Source organism: Zalophus californianus, chromosome 8 (genome assembly GCF_009762305.2).
Source record: "Zalophus californianus isolate mZalCal1 chromosome 8, mZalCal1.pri.v2, whole genome shotgun sequence".
Lineage (NCBI taxonomy): Eukaryota > Metazoa > Chordata > Mammalia > Carnivora > Otariidae > Zalophus > Zalophus californianus.
In genome coordinates, this window is record NC_045602.1 from 77877583 (window position 1) to 77890287 (window position 12705).

Genomic DNA, 12705 nt, shown 5'->3' on the forward strand with positions numbered 1-12705 from the left:
CAGAGTTTTCACAATCATTTATTTACAGAATCTTGGATTCAAGAGAATTTGGGCTCTAAGGCCAACTTTTTGTGTGGAACGGTGGCTGTACTTCCCTGACAGGAAAAATCTGGATGAAGGGGGCATCTACCTAATTGAGTTTTTCTTCTGAAGAAAATATTTTCAGCTGAGCAGATGACATCTTTGGGGATGTTGCCTAATTGTGTTCTATCCCAGATTTTTATTTCTTTCGTAGATATATTACTGAAGGAATCAAGTCTTAAGTCTGCAACGCTTTAGCTTTTTTGGAAACCTATGCTATAGCATTTAGGCCACTCGGCCACATTTCTACCAGAGGGGCCACATAGAGGTGACACAGGTGTGAGGCAGCCTTTGTCTCAGGGTGGTTTATGAGGGACAGCTCAGGCTGGTTCATTAGTCCATGACTCATAGAATTCTTATAATTATGAATGCACATATGATTTATATAATTTGTTCAGTTATAAACACAGATGAATAGATTCAAATGGCTGTTCTTTCTTGGGGGAGATTCCATCACTGCTTTTTAAGTCCGCACTGCATGGTTTAATCACATGTTCCCAGGATTTAAAAACTAATGCTTTGCTGAACTCAGTACTTTTTGATCCAGAAGAGGGAACTGATGGGAATTTGGAACAATGAAAACAGTGTCTTAAAAGAATTAGAAATAAAATTTTCGAGTGTTAAAATTGTCGCTGATTTACAAATCTTACTGCTGTGAATCCTTATAAATTTACTATTAGTGGAAGATAGTTGTATATAAACCTGCCTGTTTATGAAAATAATTCCCTCAATAATTTTAATGCAGCTGTTAATGTTTACATTTTTGAGATTGTTTAATTCTCCTGTATGCATTGTCTTTCCTAGTCAGCACAGCTTATGGAAGGTAAGGGTGCTTTGGAGACCGATCTTAAACAGCTCGTCTGGTGTATTGGTAACTTTTCAAGGGCCAACTTTTCAAGGGCCAACCAACTGTTTTCTCTCCTTCAGCTCTGGTGATGTTAAGTGGCTTGTTGCTTGCAGCTCTGAGACTCAGGGCTGACAGCTAGGTTGCCCACTGCCCAGTGACAGCCCCATGGGATTCTTTTTTTGTTTTGTTTTGTTTTCTTTAAATTTTTTGTTATGTTAATCACCATACATTACATCATTAGTTTGTGATGTAGTGTTCCATGATTCATTGTTTGCATAACACCCAGTGCTCCACGCAGAACGTGCCCTCTTTAATACCCATCACCAGGCTAACCCATCCCCCTACCCCCCCTTCCCCTCTAGAACCCTCAGTTTGTTTTTCAGAATCCATCGTCTCTCATAGTTGGTCTCCCCATCCGATTTGCCCCCCTTCATTCTTCCCCTCCTGCTATCTTCTTCTTCTTTTTTTTTCTTAACATATATTGCATTATTTGTTTCAGAGGTACAGATCTGTGATTCAACAGTCTTGCACAATTCACAGCGCTCACCATAGCACATACCTTCCCCAATGTCTATCACCTAGCCGCCCAATCCCTCCCACCCCACACCCACTCCAGCAACCCTCAGTTTGTTTCCTGAGATTAAGAATTCCTCCTATCAGTGAGGTCATATGATACATGTCTTTCTCTGACTGACTTATTTCAGTCAGCATAACACCCTCCAGTTCCATCCATGTCATTGCAAACGGCAAGATCTCATTCCTTTTGATGGCTGCATAATATTCCATTGTGTGTGTGTGTGTGTGTGTGTGTGTGTGTGTGTGTGTGTGTGTGTGTGTGTGTGACATCTTCTTTATCCATTCATCTGTCAGTGGACATCTTGGCTCTTTCCACAGTTTGGCTATTGTGGACATTGCAGCTATAAACATCGGGGTGCATGTACCCCTTCGGATCCCTACGTTTATATCTTTGGGGGAAATACCCAGTAGTGCAATTCCTAGGTCGTACGGTAGCTCTATTTTCAACTTTTTGAGGAACCTCCACACTGTTTTCCAGAGTGACTGCATAGCTTGCAGTCCCACCAACAGTGTAGGAGGGTTCCCCTTTCTCCGCATCCCTGCCAACCTCTGTCTTTTCCTGACTTGTTAATTTTAGCCATTCTGACTGGTGTGAGGTGGTATCTCATTGAGGTTTTGATTTGGATTTCCCTGATGCTGAGCGATGTTGAGCACTTTTTCATGTGTCTGTTGGCCATTTGGATGTTTTCTTTGGAAAAATGTCTGTTCATGTCTTCTGCCCATTTCTTGATTGGATTATTTGTTCTTTGGGTGTTGAGTTTGATAAGTTCTTTATAGATTTTGGATGCTAGCCCTTTATCTGATATGTCATTTGCAAATATCTTCTCGCATTCTGTCAGTTGTCTTTTGGTTTTGTGCACTGTTTCTTTTGCTGTGCAAAAGCTTTTAATCTTGATGAAATCCCAATAGTTCATTTTTGCCCTTGCTTCCCTTGCCTTTGGCGATGTTTCTAGGAAGAAGTTGCTGTGGCTGAGGTCAAAGAGGTTGCTGCCTGTGTTCTCCTTTAGGATTTTGATGGACTCCTCTCTCACGTTGAGGTATTTCAACCATTTGGAGTCTATTTTTGTGTGTGGTGTAAGGAAACGGTCCAGTTTCATTCTTCTGCATGTGGCTGTCCAATTTTCCCCACACCATTTGTTGAAGAGACTGTCTTTTTTCCATTGGACATTCTTTCCTGCTTTGTCAAAGATTAGTTGACCGTAGAGTTGAGGGTCCATTTCTGGGCTCTCGATTCTGTTCCATTGATCAATGTGTCTGTTTTTGTGCCAGTACCATACTGTCTTGAGGATGACAGCTTTGTAATAGAGCTGGAAGTCTGGAATTGTGATGCCGCCAGCTTTGCTTTTCTTTTTCAATATTCCTCTGGCTGTTCGGCGTCTCTTCTGATTCCATACAAGTTTTAGGATTATTTGTTCCATTTCTTTGAAAAAGGTGGATGGTATTTTGATGGGGATTGCATTGAATGTGTAGATTGCTCTAGGTAGCATTGACATCTTCACAATGTTTGTTCTTCCAATCCATGAGCATGGAACGTTTTTCCATTTCTTTGTGTCTTCCTCAATTTCTTTCATGGAGAATTTTATAGTTTTCTGAGTACAGATCCTTTGCCTCTTTGGTTAGATTTAGTCCTAGGTATCTTATGGTTTTGGGTGCCATTGTAAATGGGATCGACTCCTTAATTTCTCTCTCTTCTGTCTTGTTGTTGGTGTATAGGAATGCCACTGATTTCCCTGCATTGATTTTATATCCTGCCACTTTCCTGAATTCTTGTATGAGTTCTAGCAGTTTTGGGGTGGAGTCTTTTGGGTTTTCCACATAAAGTATCCTATCATCTACAAAGAGTGAGAGTTTGACTTCTTCTTTGCCGATTTGGATGCCTTTGATTTCTTTTTGTTGTCTGATTGCTGTGGCTAGGACTTCTAATACTATGTTGAATAGCAGTGGTGAGAGTGGACATCCCTGCCACGTTCCTGACCTTAGGGGGAAAGTTCTCAGTTTCTCCCCATTGAGAATGATATTCACTGTAGGTTTTTCATAGATGGCTTTTATGATATTGAGGTATGTACCCTCTATCCCTATACTCTGAAGAATTTTGATCAAGAAAGGATGCTGTACTTTGTCAAATGCTTTTTCTGCATCTATTGAGAGGATCATATGATTCTTGTTCTTTCTCTTGTTAATGTATTGTATCATGTTGATTGATTTGCGAATGTTGAACCAGCCTTGCAGCCCAGGGATAAATCCCACTTGGTCATGGTGAATAATCCTTTTAATATACTGTTGGATCCTATTGGCTAGTATTTTGGTGAGAATTTTTGCATCCATGTTCATCAAGAATATTGGTCTGTAATTCTCCTTTTTGATGGGGTCTTTGTCTGATTTGGGGATCAAGGTAATGCTGGCCTCATAAAATGAGTTTGGAAGTTTTCCTTCCATTTCTATTTTTTGGAACAGTTTCAGAAGAATAGGTATTAATTCTTTAAATGTTTGGTAGGGTTCCCCTGGGAAGCCATCTGGCCCTGGGCTTTTGTTTGTGGGAGATTTTGGATGACTGCTTCAATTTCCTTAGTGGTTATAGGTCTCTTCAGGTTTTCTATTTCTTCCTGGTTCAGTTTTGGTAGTTGATATATCTGTAGGAATGCATCCATTTCTTCCAGGTTATCTAATTTGCTGGCATAGCGTTGCTCATAATATGTTCTTATAATTGTTTGTATTTCTTTGGTGTTGGTTGTGATCTCTCCTCTTCCATTCATGATTTTGTTGATTTGGGTCATTTCTCTTTTCTTTTTGATAAGTCAGGCCAGGGGTTTATCAATTTGTTAATTATTTCAAAGAACCAGCTCCTAGTTTCATGGATCTGTTCTACTGTTCTTTTGGTTTCTATTTCATTGATTTCTGCTCTGATCTTTATTATTTCTCTTCTCCTGCTGGGTTTAGGCTTTATTTGCTGTTTTTTTCTCTAGCTCCTTTAGGTGTAGGGTTAGGTTGTGTATTTGAGACCTTTCCGGTTTCTTGAGAAAGGCTTGTATTGCTATATACTTTCCTCTTAGGACTGCCTTTGCTGCATCCCAAAGATTTTGAAAAGTTGTGTTTTCATTTTCATTTGTTTCCATGAATTTTTTTAATTCTTCTTTAATTTCCTGATTGACCCATTCATTCTTTAGTAGGATGCTCTTTAGCCTCCATGTATTTGAGTTCTTTCCGACTTTCCTCTTGTGATTGAGATCTAGTTTCAAAGCACTGTGGTCTGAAAATATGCAGGGAATAATCCCCTCTTTTGGTACCGGTTGAGACCTGATTTGTGACCTAGGATGTGATCTGTTCTGGAGAATGTTCCATGGGCACTAGAGAAGAATGTGTATTCCATTGCTTTGGGATGGAATGTTCTGAATATGTCTGTGAAGTCCATTTGGTCCAGTGTGTCATTTAAAGTCTTTATTTCTTTGTTGATCTTTTGCTTAGATGATCTGTCCCTTTCAGTGAGGGGGGTGTTAATATCCCCCACTATTATTGTATTCTTGTCAATGTGTTTCTTTGCTTTTGTTATTAATCGCCTTATATAATTGGCTGCTCCCATGTTAGGGGCATAGATATTTACAATTGTTAATCTTGTTGTTGGATAGACCCTTTAAGTAGGATATAGTGTCCTTCCTCATCTCTTATTATAGTCTTTGGTTTAAAATCTAATATGTCTGATATAAGGATTGCCACCCCAGCTTTCTTTTGGTGTCCATTAGCATGGTAAATGGTTTTCCACCACCTCACTTTCAATCTGGGGGTGTCTTTGGGTCTAAAATGAGTGTCTTGCAGACAGAATATCGATGGGTCTTGTTTTTTAATCCAGTCTGATAGCCTGTGTCTTTTGATTGAGCCCCGTGGGATTCTTTTCAGGGTTTCCCAGCAGCCTGTGAAATGGCAGGAAAATGCTGTTCCTGTGACCGAGCAGTCCATAGCCGCTGCTATCAGTTGGGTTGAGAAACTGCCTTTTGAGCCGGCTGTGAGCCAGGCTAGCTGCCTGGATGCTCTTCTGGAAGCTGGGAACGACAAAATGGTAAGTGTGCATCCATGGCTGACCCCAGGTCACATCAGTAGTTTCCAGTTTCTTTCTCTACACCCAGTACCCCCATGCTGCCTTTCAGCTGACTTGGGTCCTCCCAGCAGCATCCCACAGAGACCCCATCACTGGCACTGGGGAGTCCTGAAAGTCTCAGTCCTCTTCACCTCTGAATTTGGAACCACTTGAGAAATAGGTGACGAGCCCCAAGTGGGGATCAAAATAGCAGCTTTGGTGATGGCAGAGCTGGGGAAACCAAAATGAGACTCCCTAACTCTGCCCCCTGAGCCTGGCGGGGCTCCCTCTGGGTTATTAGGGCACAGGGTCAACTCCCATTTAGCCCGTGCCAGCAGGGCCACATGCTGCTCACAGCCACTGAGCAGTGAGAAAGGACAGGGAATTCGGCATAGTTGTGTATCTCTCATATTTTAGTTCTGCTCTTGTTCTCCCGACAATTAGATAAATCAGTCCATCTCTTATGGGGGAGAGAGGTTGGGAGACTCTTCGTAGAACCCCGAGGTTGAGGAAATAGGGATTCCCCACATCTGTGTTCTGAATCTCTCCCAGTTCCTCTTCTTCACAAATGGATCTGTTATGTGCTTTCCAAGGTGAAGTATATCTACATAGATGCATCATCCATTTTTGAATATTAATGCATTCACATGTGCTTTTTGATAGGACCTTTTGGACATAAAAGCTTTATCTGAAAGAAGTGCTAAAATGGTGGTGGTTTATGTTCTTTTAGCCACAAGGGTGTGTGTTTTTGTGAGTGATTCTACGGATGGGACTTGAAGGGAGTGGCAAGCTAGTGGGGAAGGACTCGGGGCAGGTGGGGTTCTTTGGCCAGCCTCAGCTTCCCAGGTAAGGATAGATCTGCTTTCCTTTGGGATACAGATACTGAACTAATACTCATGGATTGATATTAATTAACACTTAATTGCTTCCTCTGCTCTAGACTCCTATGATTCTGTAGATTTCAAGGTTTACTCTGCTACATTAAGAAGTCCTTTCTTGGGCAAGGAGGCCATGTGCTGGCACCTTGAAAGGATAGCCCTCAGTGGTCACCAGACTGTTTATTGATACTGAAGATGATAGTTTAAAATTGGAAAGGCATTGTTTATCCTTTCGAAGCCAGAGGAACAAATGGTTCCCATTAAAGAACAAAATAGAAACTACTTTGTTCTTTGGCCTTTCAAGTTTGTTTTAACATCTGTAAAATTTCAGTTGCCTGGGCACTATAATAAGCATTCAAGAAATGGAACATTACACAGGCTCTCAGATGAGTGTGTTTGTGTGTGTGTGCGCATGCCAGCATGTACACGTGCACTCTCTCTCTCTCTCTCTCTCTCTTCTCTCTCTCTCTCTCTCGGGTGTTTCTTTGTTCACCTAGCTACATCGGTCATAGCTGACTCTGGCGACCTGCCATGACTTGAAGTTTCCCAGTGACCTTTGATTTTTCTGTTTTCCTTTCCTTTGGTTTGTGCTTCTCCTTTCTTGGATTCATCCCCAGCCCAGGAAATGTGGAACAATTTAGTGAGTTCCAGGAAAGTTCCTACAGAAGAGGAGGAACCCAGAAAGAGGTTAATAGGCACTGATTATCAAATGCCACTTAAAAATTCTTGAGAAGAGACTATGGAGTATGGGAAATATAAAACATACTCAGACCACTGTATCCTCCCTCCTAGAGCTTATATCTGGATGTGGTCCCTAGGAAACTTCTAGTAACTGCAACTGCCTCCTATATAAAAATGTCATGCTCTATGTTTTGTGAGGTGTGGGGGATGGGGAGAGGAATGGGTTCCCCTAATGGGCTGCCCTTCTGCTCTGTGCCTCATGCCCACCCCACTGAATTTCAAATTGATTCATATAACTGTTTTTTTCTATAAATAGAAAAGATAAAAGGCTTAAGAAACTTTTGAACAGTAAATCTGGATACCCAGACTTTTGCTACTGATGATAACCTGCTTCAGGTTAGCATCTCCCATGAGTGAGTCCTGAGAAAAACCAAGAGAGTGGCTCTTGTTTTGTGTTCAAAGATTAACATGGAAGTTGGGCTTTTGTATCCAATCCACATGAAGAGGAAGGGCTGACTGATGCGCTTGGTAAGGGTAAGGCGGATGCTCAAGAGGTTACTGGCCTCTTTCAGAACTGGGCTTTGTACCCATAGTCAGGCCAGAGACTGAACAGGCAGGGATGACTGAGGGTGAGCCTTCAACTCCAGAGGAGCCAGGCAGTGTGGGGTCTGCTTGAGTCCCAGCTCTGATGGCAGCACGTGGAGAGCACTATTGATGGATGAAGTATCCTGTTGGATCCTGTGCAAAAGGGCCTGGCTCATTGGAAGGGCAGCCTGTGGGATACTGAGGCAATGTCTGACATTGTCCTCAGAGCCCAGGTATGCCATCCAGGCCTGGGTTTCTGCTCTGCAGTATCCTCTGGTCCTAGGGTGCATCTTTGGGAAGTTGGTAGCTTCCCTGGCCTTAATGAGGAGGGGTGTTGTGCCAGGAGGCCCTGGAAGGCCTGCTGATCCAAGATGGGAGAGGTTATTTGGGAGGAGAAGGCTGGTCATCCAAAGCCCTGATTCCCAGCTGCCTGAGAAGGCTAACTGAGGGGGTTTTACTTATGCTTTCAGCAGAAGGCTACCTGCCCAAAGGGTACCTGTGTTTCTCTTTGTGGTGTCTCAGCCTCTCTTCCATCCGGCTGATAGGCACACATTTGTTTACTTTAAAAAAATATCCCCTTCACTGGGAGAGTAAATGGGTGAATTAGAGCCAGACCTATGTAATTCCATCAGAAACCTTCACCACTGGACAGTAAACTGAAGGGCTGGCCATGCTAATCACAAGCATGGCAGTGGTTCAGCCAGGCATCAGGTCTTTTCACCTTTGTGTCCCTAGAAATGGCAGTGCCTGGCAAGGGCTCGATAAATGTTGAATGTTGAAGGAATGGGAAAGAAGTAGTGTTGATATTCTTGAAGTTGGGGCTAGATGTGGGTCCAAGAAATTCCCATTCCCCATGCCATGGTACAGATTTGAGTTTTTTGAATTGAAGGGCGGTAGTCTGTGTGGGACCAGGCAGGTGGATTTGCTGAGCCTTGTAGGACTCTGGTGGGGATAGTGTGTGGAGACAGGCGCCCCGAAACCTGGCAGGCCAGAAAGTTGGTGGTGGTGTTAAGGGTGTTAAGGAGGGATTGGAGAACTGAGCTGGGTTAACATCAAGAGGGCAGTGACCACTGTGTTTGTGTGTGTGGGGCGTGGTTGGAGATCAGAAAATCAAAATGGGCCAAATAAGGAAAGGGTGGCCACAGGTACAGGGAAGATCTGGAAGTCAGATCCACGGTCTGGAGTTGGTCAAAACTGTTGAAACAGTCAAAGTTTTATGAAGACCAAGACAGAATTTTGCTAGACCTCCCACTGCTGTCATCGGTGCCTTTCATTTGACTTTGATTCTTGCAGAGTGGAGATTTTGACGGCTGGAGGCTTCTGACAGGCTACAGCAGCAGATAGTTAGGGCGGAAGCAGCCACTGCCAGTCTGGGTCTTCTCTTCCCCCAGACCTGGGTCTGAGAAGATGTCAGGGCCTCTCTGGCTGGGCGGAGTGCAGGCTGCCATGGGTGCCGCAGAGCTAATGACCCAGACAGAATAAGGCATTTCAAGGGGAAACAGAAAAGCCCTACCCTCTTTTATGTAGTGTAAAGTGGCAAGAGTTTTTGATTCCCAGTACAGTAGCCGAATGGAACCCCAAATATTGTCTATATCTTGTGTTATCAAATTCAGTACAAATTAGCGTTTAGGGAAATGCTGGTCAGTGAGAAAGCTGCTCCTGGCCCCGGCTGCTCCTGCTAATCCTCAAGTCCAGCCCCTGCCCTGAGCTACTGAGCTACTGAGCTACTCAGAGGTACTGAGCTACTAAGGTACTGAGCTACTGAGCTACTGGGCCAGGGGAGAGGGTTCCACTGAGGACAGTTCCCTTGAGCCCATACAACCTCACCCAGAGTCAGGGCCATTGATATCAGGCGCTAGGAGCCTTGGATGGTGTGAGATGTGAGATGGTGTGAGAGCCAAGGGAGTGAAAAGAGTGCCTGTCTCTGGCCACCTTCCTGTCCCAGGATCTTGCTCGCACAGTTCTGGGATTTACGTCCCTCCCTCCCTTCCCTCCCTTCCTTCCTCCCTTCCTCCCTAAAGATTTTATTTATTTATTTGAGACAGAGAGAGTGAGAGAGAGCGCACGAGAGAGCACAAGCCAAGGGGAAAGGCAGAGGGAGAAGCAGACTTCCCGCCGAGCAGGGAGCCCCATGTGGGACTCGATCCCAGGACCCCAGGATCATGACCTGAGCCGAAGGCAAGCGCTACACCCACTGAGCCACCCAGGCGCCCCTCACGTCCGTTTCTGAGAGGTGACCAGCCTTGCCATGACCAGCTGACCGAATGTAGTGGTTGAAAGCAAAGGCAGAAGCTCATAGGGTCAGGCAGCTGGACTTACTAGCTGAAAGACCAGGTCAATTAACCTGTCCAGTCCTTCGTTTCTTCATCTGTAACCTAGGTGTGATAACAAGAATTCCTTTTCCACAGGACTTTTGTGAGTGTTGAAAGAATTCATGTTGGCTTATCATCCCAAAGAGCAGATGACCCCACCGCCATGTCACTTTAAAAGTCATTTTGCCAGTTGGGGGGGGGTGGGGCTAGGTGGCATATTTACTTTCCTTTCCTTTTTTCTCAGTGTCATTGTGTGAGTGGAAAGGAGAGGCAGGGAGGCAGTGAGCAGGAGAGGACTGGGGATGGGATAGTGGTCTCACTGTAGAGCATGTCCCAGGAAATCCGTAGCATGGATAACCGAAAACACAGGCAATTAAGCAGCTGAGAAATGAACTTAATGAATAGTGAATAACCCTGGAGCCTGAGTGAAGGAAAGGAAATCCTGGCTCACTGCTGGCTACAGCAATTTTTAGCTTGATGAAATCTCAAGGGAAAAACATTTCTACACAAGGATTTCAGACTCTTGGGTCATTGCCAGATCAGAGAAGCTGAGTTTGCGTGATGTGCAACAGAGATGCATGGTGTCAGAAGCCACCGACAGACCACCTAGAGATGTTTGTCCTCACTCACCTCCCCGTTGAACTAACAAATCTTACAAAATACTCCCTGTGTCTGTTCTCCTCTCTTGGGCCACATGTGACTTTAGATCCTTATGTGAGGTTGAACCGGTCCCCATGCTAAGCTTGGGCCCCGATCCAGCTGGAGCACTAATAACAGTGCAATGCAGGTAAGCCGATTGAACACCTCTCACACGAGCTGCTGTGTAACACGGGGGGAGAAGGGAAAGAGAACGCATTTGCTGGGAGAATAATATTAGTTGCCTAACAAGGAATGTAGAGAGCACCATTTCTTCCTTCACTCAGTATTTTTTCTGTCTCTTGTCAACTGGCTGAAAGAGATATACAACACTGCTCAGTCTTCCCATTCGGTCCTTTTTAAAATCAGGGAGCAGGTTTGAAAGGCCTGAGAGAAAGAGTCACGGAGGTGAGGTGGGCCTTTTCGAGCCCCATGGGAGGAAGGTTGTCGCTGGAGTAGGCTGCTCTCAGCTCCCACTGTGGCCGTGGCCTCCCTCCCAGCAGGGGCCCTCTGCCACCCTGCTCCCACTGCCCCTTTGGGCACAGTTGGCCCCAGCTGCTGCAGACAGGGTGGCCCAGCTGACTGTAAGTCCTCTTCTTTCTGCGTCAGGTAGGTTTAAGTCCCAGGTTTGAGGTTGAACTGAGGTACCTGACTGTTTACCGTCAGCTAGCAGGGGTTTGTGATTAGAGCAGAGAAAGGATCATGAGCCCTAAGGGGATGGTGACATCTATTTATCCCTTCAAACCCAATGCATTTTTTGGGGATTCTTCCCCAGTTTTTTGTGGAAACAGTCAATTAGGGGGTTTTAAGGGGCAGGTGTAGATGATAGGGATTCCCAGCTCTCTCTGGGTTTTAACTTTCTGAGATACCTGCATGCATAAGTGCAAGTCCTCTTGTTTAAACTCAGTCACGAGGTACACTTCATTACCTCCCTTTTTATAAGTGAAGAAACTGAACTTATGTCATTTGCCTAAGTTCACAGAACTTGTTAGTAGCAGGGAGGTCAAACACCGTGGAAGGCAGCAGGCCTTGAATATCTCACTTCCTGATTTTGGTCCCCAAATGTCCTCACAAAACTTGGAGCAGTGCCTCTATTCTTGCCACCCCCCAGGAGCAAAGGCAATTTTGTAGAAAGTGTATTGCCAGGGAGTCCCGTACAAGGCTAGGGCACATCAGGGAGATAAACCGTCGGTACTATTGTCTTGCAGATTGAATCCATTTACTACTTTGTAGTGGGAGATGTTCCTGAGCAAACCAAGGGGCTCCTCCTTCAGAGGGCTTTGGAGATCCCATGTCCTGTCTGCACAGTGTCCTTCAATGCCAGAGGAGAAGGCACTACAGCTTTCTTAAAGGATCTGAGTGCCAAGACCCACGGCAGGTAGGCAGAAAATGTGCTCTTGAGGGACAGCGGGTGAGCTGCCTGCTTCCGCAGGATCAGCAGTGGTCTTCCTAACCAGTCTGTTCCTGTGCTGTCCTCTTTCCCGTGGTCTTTAGTCTCTAGGCCTTTTCTTCTCCACCCTGTATTAATCTTGCCTTGTTACTTTCTGTAGTTCTGATGATTTGATATCAGGGGTCCTTGTTGACCCTGGAGAGACTGCTCCCTCCAAGGCCAGCTAAGTCCTAGAGAGCTTAGATGACTCACCCAGGAGCGCACCTTTCATATGCAAGCTAACTGATCCAGAGCCCACTCAGTGCCAGTAGGCACTCATGCTCAGGCCCACTATTCCCCTGCACTAATCATGCCGGGGCCCAGTACTGGACAGCTTGGGGCAGCTCCTACACCACAGAACCCACTGAAATTATTCAACTAGCCCATCCTAAACCTGCCTGCTCTGCCTCACCCATTCCATGCTGCAGAATCCACAATAAAGACTCTGGCCCATGTTTTCCCCTTGTTCCCTCATGCCTCCTGACTGGCCCTGGTGCTTCCCTGTGTGACCCGGGGTGGTGTGGTGTGCCCCCTCCTCTTGAGAACTGTATTAGTAGTCAGTTTGGGTCGCCATAACAGATACCACAGACTGGATGGCTTAAATAAGAGAA

The 12705-nt window shown here is 45.0% G+C and overlaps 1 protein-coding gene across 10 annotated transcripts in view; it reads left to right on the forward strand.

Annotated features, from left to right (window-relative positions):
* The window catches only part of VWA3B (von Willebrand factor A domain containing 3B), a 227901-nt gene that overhangs the window by 24563 nt on the left and 190633 nt on the right, over window positions 1–12705 (forward strand). For 9 of the 10 annotated variants that reach the window (XM_027620414.2, XM_027620420.2, XM_027620415.2 and 6 more), the window contains 2 exons: window positions 5396–5555; window positions 11874–12043. In XM_027620414.2, the coding sequence (XP_027476215.2) occupies window positions 5396–5555; window positions 11874–12043 (330 nt within the window). Of the gene's footprint in view, window positions 1–2486; window positions 2542–5395; window positions 5556–11873; window positions 12044–12705 lie in introns of those variants that run through there. The other variant, XM_027620424.1, reaches the window with a different exon arrangement.